Source organism: Populus euphratica, unplaced genomic scaffold, assembly GCF_000495115.2.
Source record: "Populus euphratica unplaced genomic scaffold, PopEup_1.0 scaffold1796.1, whole genome shotgun sequence".
NCBI lineage: Eukaryota > Viridiplantae > Streptophyta > Magnoliopsida > Malpighiales > Salicaceae > Populus > Populus euphratica.
Genome location: NW_011501609.1, coordinates 7,332 through 22,520, shown reverse-complemented (window position 1 = coordinate 22,520; position 15,189 = coordinate 7,332). Strand labels below are relative to the sequence as shown.

General features: G+C 34.3%; 2 protein-coding genes across 6 annotated transcripts; one reads left to right on the top strand and one right to left on the bottom strand.

The window, feature by feature from the left end:
• Nucleotides 1-2,580: 2,580 nt before the first annotated feature.
• On the bottom strand, nucleotides 2,581-3,671 carry LOC105118152 (fasciclin-like arabinogalactan protein 12). The gene has a single exon (XM_011016034.1). The coding sequence runs from the start codon at nucleotides 3,532-3,534 to the stop codon at nucleotides 2,713-2,715; it is 822 nt and encodes a 273-aa protein (XP_011014336.1). The 5' UTR covers nucleotides 3,535-3,671; the 3' UTR covers nucleotides 2,581-2,712.
• Nucleotides 3,672-8,112: 4,441 nt separating this feature from the next.
• On the top strand, nucleotides 8,113-13,598 carry LOC105118148 (dipeptidyl peptidase 9-like). Of its 5 annotated transcripts, none has more exons than XM_011016028.1 (6): nucleotides 8,113-8,287; nucleotides 8,788-9,282; nucleotides 9,871-10,065; nucleotides 10,794-10,823; nucleotides 11,037-12,146; nucleotides 12,746-13,598. In XM_011016028.1, the coding sequence occupies exons 2-6, from the start codon at nucleotides 8,836-8,838 to the stop codon at nucleotides 13,295-13,297; spliced, it is 2,334 nt and encodes a 777-aa protein (XP_011014330.1). In that variant the 5' UTR covers nucleotides 8,113-8,287; nucleotides 8,788-8,835; the 3' UTR covers nucleotides 13,298-13,598. The 5 variants fall into 5 exon arrangements, with proteins under 5 accessions (XP_011014330.1, XP_011014329.1, XP_011014332.1 ...); XM_011016027.1 differs by having other exon boundaries at nucleotides 8,113-8,411; XM_011016030.1 differs by lacking the exon at nucleotides 8,113-8,287 and adding an exon at nucleotides 8,483-8,597.
• Nucleotides 13,599-15,189: the final 1,591 nt, after the last annotated feature.

Genomic DNA, 15,189 nt, shown 5'->3' with positions numbered 1-15,189 from the left:
GAAAAGGCCCCATCGGTTGGGGCAAAGATGGTGACGCCATCTCTGGAGTCATTGAGTTGGGAGAATATTTGGATATCCTCTTGAGTGGATTTTATAATGCGGATAAAGACTGCAAAGCCGCCAGCCTTCTGGAGGATTTTAATGACATTGACAGGACCTTTCGAAACTTGTACTGGAACCATAACAGGCGGGGAGGCCTGTGCAGACGAGGTCGCAGCTGGTGGAGGTGCAGAGGCTGCAGCAGGTGCTTTTGCTGGTGCTGAAGTAGGAGACTGGGATAGTGTTTGGGTGCAGTGGAGGAAGAGAAGGACAAGTGAAAATGAGAAGAGGGAAAACTGTTGCTTCATCTTTGTGTGGTTTTTGGGTTGTATTGTTTGGATAGCTTGGGATCTATGCAGAATTGCTAATAGAAATATGCCAATACTACCTGTTCAAATGCTTGATGTGCAAAGAGAGGATAGTGAGGGTTTTTATTATAGTTGTGAGAGGATGAGATTAGGTGAAATGTGTAATTTCAGTTTCACAAACATAGCAGCTACTTCAGCAGCAACTAGTTTTCTCGAAAAGTAGGAGGGGAGATTGTGTTAAAGATGTGCATGATTGTTGAAATGAGCTCTGTCTGTGTCAAACAGGAAGGATAGCTTTATCAATCAACTTTCTGTGTGATGCTTCACCAAATGTATCATGTTTTCCAGGGGAAAAAATAATGGACAGACTGTTGCGAAGTGACGGAAATTTGAGATAAGCATACAGGAAATAAATGTTAAAAAAAAAAATTCACTAGAAAATGTTGTGATCAATGTGACCATATGACCAAATCTATGTCTTCGTTTTGTGTTCTTAGCCTCAGTAGTTAGAATCAGCAGGTTAATGGCTGCAGATACTTGATCTAAGCTATTATTTCAATCTAGGATTTTTTCTTTTGGGAATTGCCGGTGAAAAATAGTACCATTGGCATGATCCTTCTGATTGCCAAGAAATTTTCTGTGTGACTTGTGCTCGTTGTCTTCATGGGGCTGCTAACAATCAAAGAGAACTAGACAAACCTGGGAATGAGGAGTTGACGGCACTTGTGATTATTCGTTGTGAACAAGCTCATTCTTGAGAATTCCTGAGTGCAAGTTGCCTCCGCGTGCCTCATAGATATGCTTGAATGGATATTCCATTTATTTTTCCACTATTGTTGCTTTTAGTCTTAGGGCATACAGAGAGATAAATAGATAGAGAGTAAAAGGATTGGTTCCTGTACTTGGGTTCCGGTGTGGTTGGTTCTGAGTTTTCTGACCGGAACCACTGACAAATTTATTGGCATTGAAAGAATATCATGCAAGCACCATGTTGTTTGGGAAACAAAAGGAAAGAAAAACAACGCAGCTTTTCATAATTAACAGTTTCAGCTTTAGCTGGATGCAGATTGCCTGCTATTAGTTCCATGTCTTGCTAAACATATCATTTATGATCGATAAATTATTACATGAATCCTGTCTATAGGACCAAAACAGTTTTAATTGGTTCAAGCAGTGCACCTCACTGTTTATAACCAGTTGGTGCTGCAAATCCAGACAATATGATTGGCTTTGTCGTCCAATAGACCAGGTTCATGTAATGATCTCTCATATGTTACATGCATACAATCATGTATTTTGATATCATTAAATTATCTGCGTTCTTTTCATCAGGAAGAACTTCAGCTTGTACTCTTCAGGAATAACTAGAAGAAGAATCTGTTTGCAAAAAGGTTATGAATGCTAATTTTTCCTGTAATATTTGTATGATTAAGTTCATGTTATGTAGCACTAATGTGCTTCATCTTTAAACCTTTTTAGGCTCCTCCAAGTGGATTTTAATCATTATGGTGCTAGGATTTTTTGCTCCTTTGGCTGATGATTTCTCGCTTACCTCCTTTCCTAGTTGCATCAACTGTTGGTCGTTTGCAGGTGTTTCAAGTGAAATGGAGTAGTTGAATTTGGAAAAAAATTTCGTCCAATACATGTCTAAAGTCAATCGTGTAATTTCAAGGATAACATTACCATGTTGTTTCTTCCAGGGATATGACCTTGTCTTTAATTCCTAGTTTACAGCTAACTTCCGAAGTGGAAGATTAACAAGTGTAGCAGAAAGGTATCAACCATGTAGTTTCTAGCGACGAGGCACTTTCGATCAGTTATACTAAAAAGATGTTGGAGTCGGCACAAGCATCGATACAAGGTCTAGAAAGACTTAAGTGGCAATCTTTTGGTTTGTCTGATTGTCTTCAATGGAGAGTTGATAAAGCTTAGCTTGGTTCATGGTTTGATTGTGTACATTGTCACAGCAGCAGAAATTTTCTGGCCATATGTTACCGTGTTTGAGGAGATGCTTTGATGCAGAGAGGTGATTTTATCATATAAATGTGAATTTCAAGATTTTAATTTGATTACTTCCAAATTAATGTAGGATTGAAAAATCAAAGCACATCAACATTATATTTCTTTTTCTCTGATATAAATTACAATTCCACAGAATACATAAAGGCAGAAAAAGAGCAATAACCAGTAAAAAAAAAAAACAATCGAGGGCAGAGTTATTTACGAACTTGGAAGAACACAAATAGAATTGAAAGGAAATGACAATTATTCAAAGCAATGAACCTTTTAAACACCACAGTTCATTACAACCCGCAGAATCATGAACCACTGATGAAGAAATTGATACCTTGTCAAAACACCAGGGTCACAAAGAAAAAACTGCAGCAACTATGATAACTCCGGAAATAAGCATAGTATTAAGCATAGTATTAAGCATGACACAGCTTACTGCACCAGAAATATCCTTTGGAACCATAGGAGTGTCTGCACCATCATCCTTTTTAGGCTTTGGTGGTGCTGGAGCAGGAGCAAGAGGTTTAGGGGCAAAAATATCCAAAGGAAGTAGCACCTTGTCCACCTGATAGATAGCAAGCTGGCTATCAGTGTATACAATTGCCGATACGCTTGTATTGGTGAGTCCTGAAGTTACATTCACCATATTTTCTGTGGTTATCACATTAAGAGCGAAACGACTACCAGATCCTGCCAGTGTCGTTATAGGGTTACTGACAGTCTGAAAATTGGCAGTTGTAAGAACTCTTGGTATAATATGAAACTGCACCAACTCAATCTTCTGATGATCACTTAAGGAGTTAAGAACACCTGATTTGATAATGGCTGAAAAGGCCCCATCGGTTGGGGCAAAGATGGTGACGCCATCTCTGGAGTCATTGAGTTGGGAGAATATTTGGATATCCTCTTGAGTGGATTTTATAATGCGGATAAAGACCGCAAAGCCGCCAGCCTTTTGGAGGATTTTAATGACATTGACAGGACCTTTCGAAACTTGTACAGGAACCATAACGGGCGGCGAGGCCTGTGCAGACGAGGTCGCAGCTGGTGGAGGTGCAGAGGCTGCAGCAGGTGCTTTTGCTGGTGCTGAAGTAGGAGACTGGGATAGTGTTTGGGTGCAGTGGAGGAAGAGAAGGACAAGTGAAAATGAGAAGAGGGAAAAATGGTGCTTCATCTTTGTGGTTTTCAGGTTTTGCTCTCTGCACAGCTTGGAAGCTTTGCAAAAATGCAAATGCAACTACGCAAGTAACACTTGTTCAGGTGTTCGATGTCCCAAAGAGGGGATAGGGAGGGTTTTTATTATGTTTCCAAGAGGATGAGATTAGGTGCAAAGTGTGATTTTAGTTGCATAAGCTAGTTGCCAGTACCTTATCTTACTTGAGATATGGCTACTGCTTCAGCCACTAGTTTGCTTGGAAAGGCAGAAAAGGAGGAGGGGGTGGAGATTTAACTTGATGTGTGTGTTAAAGTTTGCATGATTGTTGAAATGATGCTTGTCTGTGTCAGATAGGAGGAGCAGGTTTGTCAATCACAGAGCTGTCTTTGTGATACTTCACCAAATATATCATGTTTTGCAGCAGCAGAAATGTTTGTGGTAGCATGTTTCGGAAACGTTTAGGATGGTGCCTGTCATAAATGTTCAAGAAATAAAATTTCCAAGCAGGTTCAATTTCTTTCAAATTAATGTATGATATAGAAGGAAGTCTTTTAGATCCCATGTTATTTTTCTCGAATGAGACAAGGATCCTTGAACACGTACCTGATGGGCTTGTTCATGCCTGGTACTCTAGAAAATTGAGCAGGTCGTTAACCATCAAGCCTATCTTGCAAGAAATCACGGCACTCATAGGGCACGGGTCAATAGGTTGTGTAGTAATTGCTACATGATATGTTATTAAACCCGGCTAATCATTGATTTAGAGCTTCACCATGATCTGGGTAGGGTTTTTTTTATTTCAAATCATTTCAAACATTAATCCGTTCAAACTAAGATGACATGACAAATAAACAAGCAGCTAAATTAACTCATTCAAATTCGAGTGAGATATAATTAGGTTAACTCCAAGGAAATTGTTTACCAAAATAACATTGCTTTTTTTCTTAATTATATCTAAAACAAAGTTATTTTAGTTTTAATCTAAATTTATCCAATAAACCATAGGTTAACTCGACAACCCAATAGCTTGGACCTTAACCAAGTAAAATCCCATATTCTATATTCATAGTACAGAGAAAACTATATAACTTGTTAGGTCACCTAGTTTGAGTATAAACCTGTTTTTCTTTTTTACGTCCCCTTTTTTCATGAAAGCAATAGGAGGTTTTCCTCTTGCTCAGCTGCATCATCTCATGCATGTGAACTTATCATTTTTTTTTTTACTATATAAACATTAAAAAAATATTTTATATTTTTAATATGAGATTAGAATCCTATTAGTATATATATTTTATATTCATAAAAATAATATTATGTTTTTTTTAATATGAGATAAAAAAAATTTATTTACATAATTTTGTTTAAAATAATAAGAAAATATCTTTATGATATAAAATAAAATTCCTTTTAAAATAATATTTTTAACTTTATTATTTATAATATGTCTAACTTACATTCATATAAATTATTTCTTAAGTTTTTAATGTGAAATATTAAATTTTTAAATATTTTTTTAAATTAAATAAGATTAATCCATGTGACTCGGTACTCAGCCCGGGTTTAATATCAACGGTTCCTTGTATTTTTGTATCAAAATCGTAGCCTTAATAGGCTTTCACTGAAAGATGGATTAGTCCATAAAGAAACTCGGGTTCGTCTCTTTGAATATATGGGCCTGTTTTTGGGGACTGGACTTGTCTAAGACACTGTGGATTGGGCTTCAATTAGTCAGATAGGAGCATGGAATTGAAATTGTGCTGCGTAATTAACCCTTGGTTAAGTAATATTAAAATAGTATTATTTTATTAAAAAAAGTCACCTTTTAAAAATAATATTATTTTAAATTTTTAGATTTTTTTTTGGTTAACCTACCCCAAGCCATATCCGTCACCTTGGCCTTACAACATATTGAAAAATGTAATTTATGGAGACTAAATCTTGGAAAAGTTAGTGGGTTTTTTAATTGAAAAATAGAGGAATTCTTTTCAGTTAGAAAATGGAAAGTTACTTTTCGAATTGCTCACTGCAAAAAAAAAAAAACTCTTTTTATTAACCCAATCTCATATATTCATTTCTGCAATTATTTTTAATGTAAATCAAACAAGTTTTTTGTTTCTTTTTTATTTTTTTTTATTTTGAGATTCCTTGTGTTTAATAAGTATATTTCTAAAACAAAGAGAAATATGTATGAAAACATTAAAAAAAAAGAGTATTTTCTTCATCTTTTCAGGGCTAAAGGAGATGATCATGGAATATATAATTTACAGGAGGGTGAAAATGGTTTAAATTCTTTTTTTTTTTTATTTTAAAAAAAATTAATTTTTTTATTTTTTTGCTTTAAATTAATATTTTTTTGGTATTTTCTAATTATTTTGATGTGCTGATATCAAAAATAATTTTAAAAAAATAAAAAATATATTATTTTAATATATTTTTAAATAAAAAACATTTTAAAAAACAATCATAATCACACTTCAAAATAAACTTATAATATCTCATTATATGTGATATAAGATCCTACCCAAAATTATTAGTAGTTATTTTTTTTACAGCCAATTATAAAAGTTTTGCTAACCATAAAATTACATGATAAGAATTGTCGTTTCTTTAGTTATAAAAACTGATTATAAATCAGATTTATAACGTGGTTTGATATTTGGATTAATTAAGAAAATTTAAAATAATTTTACTTTAAAAATTTTTAAAATTAAAATAATATTATTTAAAAAAACTATTAATTTTAATTAAAATTTTGATTTGGCAGACTAGATTAGGAGTTAATAAAGTTCAGTGAAGTCGATTTATATATCAAGATAAAACTTACATGGTTATTAACTTTAAAATTTGTAGAATTAGTTGTAATACATGCAAACTGACCAAACACCTATATTAATTTAAAAAAAAAAACTTAGCTAAAGCTAAAATATGAACCGATAGATTATTGAGTTATGGCTATATCAACTTTTCTCAACTAAATAATAAATAATAAATAATAAATGAGCAACAAAACAATTATCCATGGTGGGTCCAATCTTTACACAATGACTTCAAGATCAAAGATGATACCTGGCAATCCTTGATTGGTCAATTCAAGATCAAGCCCCCCTTAGCACACGTAAAAGGATTTGATAAGGACTCAACATCAATGGAGCCCTTCTTCTATACCTTCGTACAAAAAGCTCCGTTTTGACTTTTATAGTCCTATATATAGGCATACACGTGTCGTACGGGCAGTGAATCACCACTGGCACTTTGGTTTTCCCTAATATTCTGTTTGTCTGTCGTGTCTTTTTTTAAGAAAAAGACAAATATAGACACACACTTAGTTTTGGCCCTTAATTTACTATCAAACTTCCAAACTCATCCTAATACATGAAATTTTATCAATTGGGTTCTGATTGTTTGAGATTGATCCATCGATCCGCCCGTCCATGGCCGTTAATATTCCATGTATATGTGAGTATTTTATACAGAAAATAGTATTTTCTTAAGGAAATTTAATGGAAAATTATGAGAAAATCCATTCATTTATTATGAGAGGTCATAGATGGATTAACTTTATACATAAATTAAATATAAATAAATATAAAATTTCAAAAAAAAAACTTGATATTTAGAATGTGTTTGGAAAGTACAAAGTTGGGAGTGAAAATGTAAGAATTGAAAGTAAAAGAGGGAGAAACCATATTCCATATATGTGCCTGATAAAATTATTGCTTACTTTTTCTTATTTATTCCTACCATATTATTATTTTCTGATTTGTTCTCATAATATTATTTTTTATACCATATATGGCATAAATATTTAAATAGTTCATATCTATTTTTTTTTAATTAGAAAGCTAAACAATCCAGATTTTATTTAGAATTACACATTCAGCTCTATTTTTACCCATTTTGGGAGAATCAAATTGTTAAATTAGCTAAAAATAAATACGATACCTTTTCATTCTATCCAATTTTACACATTAATTACCTTTTTAAATACCTTGTTAATGACTTAATGTGGTTTATAAATTTACTTTCTAGTGAGATTCAATCTCACAAAACATTTTTTATTCTTTCCCCCCCCTAAAATTATGCCATGCACATTTCTTCAACTATTTTCTAGTTTTTAAAAATATTAGTAATTAGATGAAATTGTCACTGTATTCTTAAAAAAATTATTTTTTTATATATTTTGGATCATTTTAATATATTGATTTAAAAAATAATTTTTTAAAATTAAAGAATATTATTTTGATACATTTCATCATAAAAATACTTTGAAAAGTAATCATAACTACACTTGCTAATAGAAACAATTTAATATAATTATAATGTGGTGATATAAAAAATTTAAAATTTAAATTGAATTAAAATAAAATATTATTTAATTATTTTTTAATAATTTACTTCATCTAATCAAATTTAATCATCAATTTTGTTTTTAAGAATGAAACATCACTATTTTAACAGAAAGTAATAACTGAACACCCATGCAATGATGTAATTATAATTCTCTAAACACAACGCGCCGTTAGTAACGCGTGTGACAACCTCATAAAAACTATTTTACCAGAATTCAGTGCCATATATCGAGAAAAAAGCTTTTTTTTTTTAACGTTTAACATATCTCATTTGTCTCTCTGAAACTTACAAGGAGAATCCAATTCCTCTCGGAATTCAAGATTCACAATCTAACTTACACTTTGATACTTCCCACGAATCAAAATCTTTCTCTCTCTTTTGAGCTCACTTTCATGGCTGATGAAATCAATTCTCTTTTGAGGTAAATAGTAGAATCCATTTCCTCTTACCGGGAAAAGCTTATTGAGTGCAGTTTAGTAGCATGTGATTGGATCCACTGGATTGTTTCTCTTGATAGTGGACCAATCAGTGAAGCTTCTTAGCAGGTAATGGTGATTTGGACTATTGATTTTTTTATTTATTTCTTTCAATTTTTTTATTTTTCTTTTCTCTGTTTGGTTTCTGAGAAAATACAGAGAAAATGATAAAAAAAAAATGGAACTTTGATCAATGCTGCCTAATTCTGAAGTGGGTTTTGCTTATATTTCATTTTGAGTGACGAGAAAATGGGGGTAAAAATTAAGAAGTACTAAGGTCTCGTACTTTGTATCCGGTGTTGGTTTGTCTCAATAAAAGTTTCGTTTTTAATCGAAGCTGATTTGTTTCAGAAGCTTAAATTATGTTAATCAGTTCTATTTTTCATAGATTTTGAAGTAGAAAAATAATATTTGATTGGTTTCCTTCTTTTTTTTTGTGGTTTAGGTTCATGCTGCCTTGCAATTTAGTTGATAGAATTTTAGTTCATATGTGATGCAATCAGTTGATGAGAACGAGAGCCAGAACAAGAAATTAAGGATTTTGAGATCATTAAATAACGATATGCCTTTGACTGATAACACCATCCCACAAATGGTTGAGGACAGTATTCTTCTTCCAATTGAAAAGATAGTGCAATCTCCGTTGCCTGGATGTGAGGCGCCAACTTCGATAAGTTTCAGTGCTGATGGTAGTTTTCTTACTTACTTATTTAGTCCTAATCACACCTTGAGTAGGAAGGTTTTTGCTTTTGATCTCAAGAGCGGCAAGCAAGAATTGTTTTTTGGCCCCCCTGATGGTGGACTTGATGAGAGTAATATATCACCGGAAGAGAAGTTGCGAAGGGAGAGGTTAAGGGAACGTGGGCTGGGAGTGACATGTTATGAATGGGTGAAGACAGGTTCGAAGAAGAAAGCAATTATGGTGCCACTGCCTGCCGGGGTTGTTCCCTCACCTCTCTTATCACTTTGTATGATTTCCAGTAATGATTTTTAACAGTTAATGCCCTCTTTCTAATCATTTGCATTTTGGCTGTTGGAAAACTTTTGTTTTAGTACATTTTCTGTAAAGCACAATGAACATAGACTTTACAGTCCTTAAGGTTTGGACTTTGAAGGAATGGAGAAGTGTTCTGATTGGACTTAACTGTGCTAGCGGAACTGTATTTGGTCATTGCTCCGTGATCTTGAACTCAAATTTTCAAAGCGGAACTGTATTTGGACTTAACTGTGCTAGCGGAACTGTATTTGTACATTTTGCTAGGTCTTCTGATCTTTTAGATTGCCTATTGCCAGAATTATCTCTTCTCTTCCCTTGTGAGCCAGGGTAGTATAACAGTTATAAATACAATCAAATGCAGTCCAGCCAGTTCAATTAACTTGGTGATTTTAGAACTACGTATGATAGCATAGAGTGCATGTGGATCAAAAGTGATTATCAAATTTAACTAAAGTTTCAACTGTTGCAAGCGATGCTGCAAGTTAAAATTATTCAGCTGTCCTGATGATACGACCTTTTCTATATGCACAGCTTTATTTACAGGAACTCCACTCTTCAAAACCAGAGCTCAAGCTTCCCAGTTCTGCATTGTCCCCTATTATCGATCCACATGTCTCTCATGATGGTACCATGCTTGCTTATATAAGGGACAGTGAGCTGCATGTTCTAAATTTATTGCACAACGAGTCCAAACAATTAACACATGGTGCTCAGGGAAATACAGTGGTAAGTTTCCAATTATTTGTATTCATTGGAGGTCAGATAATTTTTTATTTTATCTGTGACTTGTGTTAGCCATTAGAGCTATGGATTCTGTCCAAGAATAATATATGATTTTACAAGTTACCAATATCATTATGATCACATGTATCCATCAGTGTTTATTTACTGCATCATTGATCTGTCTAAAAGTAATCAATCAACTTCTCTTCAACTGCCCTCGTGATTAAAATTTGATATACACATAGAGATTACAGAATAATTATCACTCAATGTATGCTTTGAATTTGAACTTCCAACCGCGTGGGATCTGCTCATGCATTTTCCCCTATCTACTGCTGTAACCGCCACTATCATTGTTAATTAACATTTTCTTCGCAATTTGGCTCATCAGATCTTTGGACAGAATAGAAATTGTTAGTTTTTCCAGCTTTGATTTTCTTCTCTAGCTCTCTATAATAGAATTATTTTGACGGCTTTACATCATGCTCAAACTCAAAATATGTTAAAAAGTATGTTAAAAAGCAAAAATAATTAAATATTCTGAATATAATTCTTTATTTTCCTATCAAAATAAGGCCACCACTATAAGCTAGAAACATTGAAAAATGTCAAAACAAAACAATAATATTTGGTTTTGGTAATTGAATTTTTTTTCATTTCATTTTTATTTGTTCTGCAACAGCTTTCTGATTTGACTATGACAGTGCTTTTTTTTTTTCCTTGCTTTACAGACTCATGGCCTTGCTGAATATATAGCTCAGGTGAGAACTTCATCCTTACTCCTGTTTTTCCATCTCCACATATAAGTTAACTTAGAAACTGGTGGTTTGCAAATACTTTTACTTTTCAGCAAAAATTAATTTACTTTTTTTCAGTTGCTAGGTTGATTTCATAATGGTATTAGGTTCTGTGGTTTTTTATTTTTTAGTAAAATTAAACTTTTTACCGGAGGTTTTTTAATTTGTTGATTGCAGGAGGAGATGGACCGGAAGAATGGTTACTGGTGGTCACTTGACAGCAAATTCATTGCATTTACACAAGTTGATTCATCTGAGATACCTCCTTTTAGAATTATGCACCAAGGCAAAAGCTCTGTAGGTTCAGAAGCACAGGAAGATCATCCTTATCCCTTTGCTGGAGCTTCAAATGTCAAAGTTCACCTTGGGGTAGTTTCTGTTCATGGTGATTCTATAATTTGGATGAATCTTCTATGTGGAGGAACAAAAGAACCAGATAATGAGGATGAATACTTGGCCCGAGTCAATTGGATGCATGGAAATGTTCTCATAGCTCAAGTTTTGAACAGGTCTCATTCAAAATTAAAACTTCTTAAGTTTGATATTAAGACGGGGAAAAAAGAGGTGTTATATGCAGAAGAACAACTCCCATGGATTAATTTACATGACTGCTTCACTCCTTTGGACAAAGGAATCACTAAATATTCTGGAGGATTCATTTGGGCGAGTGAAAAGTCAGGATTTAGGCATTTGTATCTGCATGATGCCAATGGGACATGCTTAGGACCAATTACTGAAGGTGAATGGATAGTTGAGCAAATTGCCGGTGTAAATGAGGCTGCAGGGATCATATATTTTACTGCAACTCTAGATGGGCCTTTGGAATCACATCTTTACTGTGCTAAACTGTATCCAATTGAAAACAATTCCTTGCAGGCTCCGGTGAGATTAACAAACGGTAAAGGGAAACACTTGGTTGTCCTTGATCACCACTTGCAGAATTTTGTTGATATCCATGATTCCCTTGATTCTCCCCCAAGAGTTTCTCTCTGCTCCCTGTTTGATGGAAGAGAAATTATGCCTCTGTTTGAGCAGTCTTTCACCATTCCAACATTGAAAAGGCTGGAACTTGAGCCACCAAAGATAGTTCAGATACAAGCAAATGATGGGACCATATTGTATGGGGCTTTATATGACCCTGACCCTACAAGATTTGGACCACCACCATACAAAACCATGATCAGTGTGTATGGAGGCCCTGGTGTACAGTATGTATGTGATTCATGGATAGGTACAGTTGACATGAGAGCTCAATATCTTCGGAGCCAAGGCATCTTAGTGTGGAAGGTTAGTATTTTCAACTTAGACATCTTCACTGTATACGTAATTTGATTGTTATTTTACTGTTTTTAATTCCTAGTCTAGTCATACTAATGAGTGCATTTGTTACCTTCTTCCCTAAAATTACATAAATGGTTGAAATCTGCCATTTATGCCCACAGATGATTGCCTGTTCGGATCCCTGATCAAGTTTTTTCCCTATTTGTTACAATGCTGCTCATTCTGCTGAATGGAAGCTCACATTTTTGTGATTCATTTGTTTAACATATGTGCATACTTAGATGTTGAATCCATTCAGTCCCCAAAATTTTGGAGATGGAATGTTGTCAAATCTGAAATTGGTGGTTGTTTCAATGATCATGCACAGAAATCAGATGTCTCTGGAAGTCGAGCTTCAAAAAGACCAGGAATTGTCCTTTTACTAGTGTATATGCACGTTAATTTGGAGAGATCTCATAGTAATGAAATTTTATAACTAGCTTATAGATTAGTTGCTTGATGGATTATAATGAAAATAGAAACCAGCTTTAGCCTCACATGTTACATCTCACCTTTTTCTAAAGTGAAAGCTCGTTACCCTGAGCCCTTTGTTTCTCCCTTGACAGTTGGATAATAGAGGAAGTGCTCGACGTGGGCTAAAGTTTGAAGGTGCTCTGAAAGGAAATCCTGGCCGCTTTGATGCAGAAGATCAGCTTACAGGAGCAGAATGGCTCATTAAACAAGGATTGGCAAAAGCTGGCCACATTGGGTTGTGTGGATGGAGTTATGGTGGATATATGTCAGCCATGATCTTGGCAAGGTTCCCTGATGTATTCTGTTGTGCTGTCTCTGGTGCACCTGTAACCTCCTGGGATGGATATGACACATTTTACACTGAGAAGTACATGGGATTGCCTTCCGATAATCCAAAGGGCTACGAATACAGCTCTGTGATGCATCATGTGCACAAGTTAAAAGGGAGGTTGTTGCTGGTGCATGGCATGATTGATGAAAATGTGCATTTTAGACACACTGCAAGGCTTGTCAATGCACTTGTGGCAGCTGGAAAACCCTATGAACTATTAATTTTCCCTGATGAAAGGCACATGCCCCGTCGGCATAATGACCGAATTTACATGGAAGAGAGAATTTGGGAGTTCTTCCAGAGAAGTTTATGAAATAATTTTTATTTATAGATTCATGTCGTTGTAGAAAAAATTCTGCATCTTTTTGCTTCCATATTTCTTTTTTTTTTTATCAAATCATAAAATCTGTGATTCAGTCCCTTTGTAACAGCAACTTTCAATGCATAATGTCTGCACTGCGCTTTTCTTATTTGTGCTGTAAGCTGTGTCAAATTGATTAGGATTTTCATATTCAGCTGGGATCAAAGTCGTAGAATGCGATTTTCACTATCAAGCTGTTTATGCTAAAATTTTGGCACATTTTTCTTTTTCTGAAGGGACATATTGCTTTTAAGTTCATAGTCGTAGAGCTATGATAAGCTTGCATTTAGGTTGGAAATCACACCCAGGTAGCTTGAAGTAATTTAGCTCTTGGCTAATCCTTTCAAAACTGAACATGAGGTACTGGACTACTATCTGTCAGACTGCAAATACAAATCCAAAGCTTTGTTAACCTGAATGATTATATTGAAAAATGCTAAAATGGACAGTTACTAAGGTATGTTGTTGTGCAATTAAGTAAGATCTGTTGTTAATGCTCATGATGCCATTTCAGATGTCCAAGGTTCAAATAAACAAGTTTCAGATTACCACAGCAATGCAACAACGGCACACTGCACACCAATATTTTACACATAGTTCCACAACTGCAAACACAAACCAGTGCCATGCATTATCATCTTTATGGTAGATCATGAGAACGTTAGCATGATAAGAGTGATGAATGTTCACATAGGCATATTACATTCATAGTTTGTTTCAGTTCGTCCCATTATAGACTAACAATAGGTGCCATATTATGTCATCAATTGAAGTCAACCGTCATCACCCCCCCCCCCCCCCCCCCCCCCCCCCCCTCATATGCAAGATTTGTATGCTTCTTCATCCTCTGCACATCTCCAGTTCCTTTCAGCACAATCTTTGCCACTTTCTTGTCTTCTTAGCTATTTCTTTCTAATCTATTGTCAAGGCTTAGATAGCAAAAATTTCCCTGCCGCTAAAAAAAATAAAAACAATTATAGTTTGGATTTCCATCTCCCAAAACTTAATCAACCAGCAAATGAAATGATAGAAGCTGTTTTGTTCAGTATTCCTATTAGAATCTTGGGAAAACTATAGAACCTCGAAAGAGATAGGACTGAAATGGGGTGTTAAGGATGAGCTTGAAAAACTAAGGAACACAGCTTCTGTTATCAAATCTATATATTGCAGCAAACAAAAAGCCAAGAGGTTAGCAGTGTATGATGCTGATGACTTGCCGGATGATTTAGTTATTGCAGCTGGTTAGACTACCGTTTGTGGAATCCTGCTACCAGACAGTTCAAGAAAGTGAAAGAGCCTAGTTAGTGTTTCGAGGCTGTCCTAATCCTGCACCCTATTAGCTGGTAATTTCTCTGGGAATTGAATTTAGAATTCCGTACAATACTATGAATGAACTTTGGAGAGCCATTAGAGGGACGTAGATCCAGACCAAAGCTGTGGTTGTCATTTTAATTAAGAAAATTTTACTTTTGTCTTACCCTTTTGGCTTTGAAAAATGATGTTGAAATGTAAAATATCTTGATGTATAGTTTTAGTTTTTATTTTTATTTTTATTTATTGTTAAAAAATTTATTTATTTTTTGACACACGTGTTCTTGATTTATTTGATTATATATAAAAATAAAATTTTTATTTAAAATAATAATTTTTTATGTACAAATATGCATTGAGAAGGCCTGCATATATATTTTTTTATATATAGAAAAATCTAACTCAAGACATATAGCTAGTCAAATAGCTAATCTTTAACTATAGCAAAAATTGCTATGCTTAAACCTTTTCTACTGAATTATATTATGTTTAAAAACTTTATAATTAAATACATATGTTCCGAGACACTCTTT

Bases quoted from the DNA above. Each gene is read 5' to 3' on its own strand.
- LOC105118152 (XM_011016034.1), bottom strand. From the start codon at position 3,534: ATGAAGCACCATTTTTCCCTCTTCTCATTTTCACTTGTCCTTCTCTTC.
- LOC105118148 (XM_011016028.1), top strand. From the start codon at position 8,836: ATGCAATCAGTTGATGAGAACGAGAGCCAGAACAAGAAATTAAGGATT. The intron at 10,824-11,036 runs GTGAGAACTTCA...TGTTGATTGCAG, and splicing joins TTGCTGAATATATAGCTCAG to GAGGAGATGGACCGGAAGAA. The intron at 12,147-12,745 runs GTTAGTATTTTC...CTCCCTTGACAG, and splicing joins AAGGCATCTTAGTGTGGAAG to TTGGATAATAGAGGAAGTGC.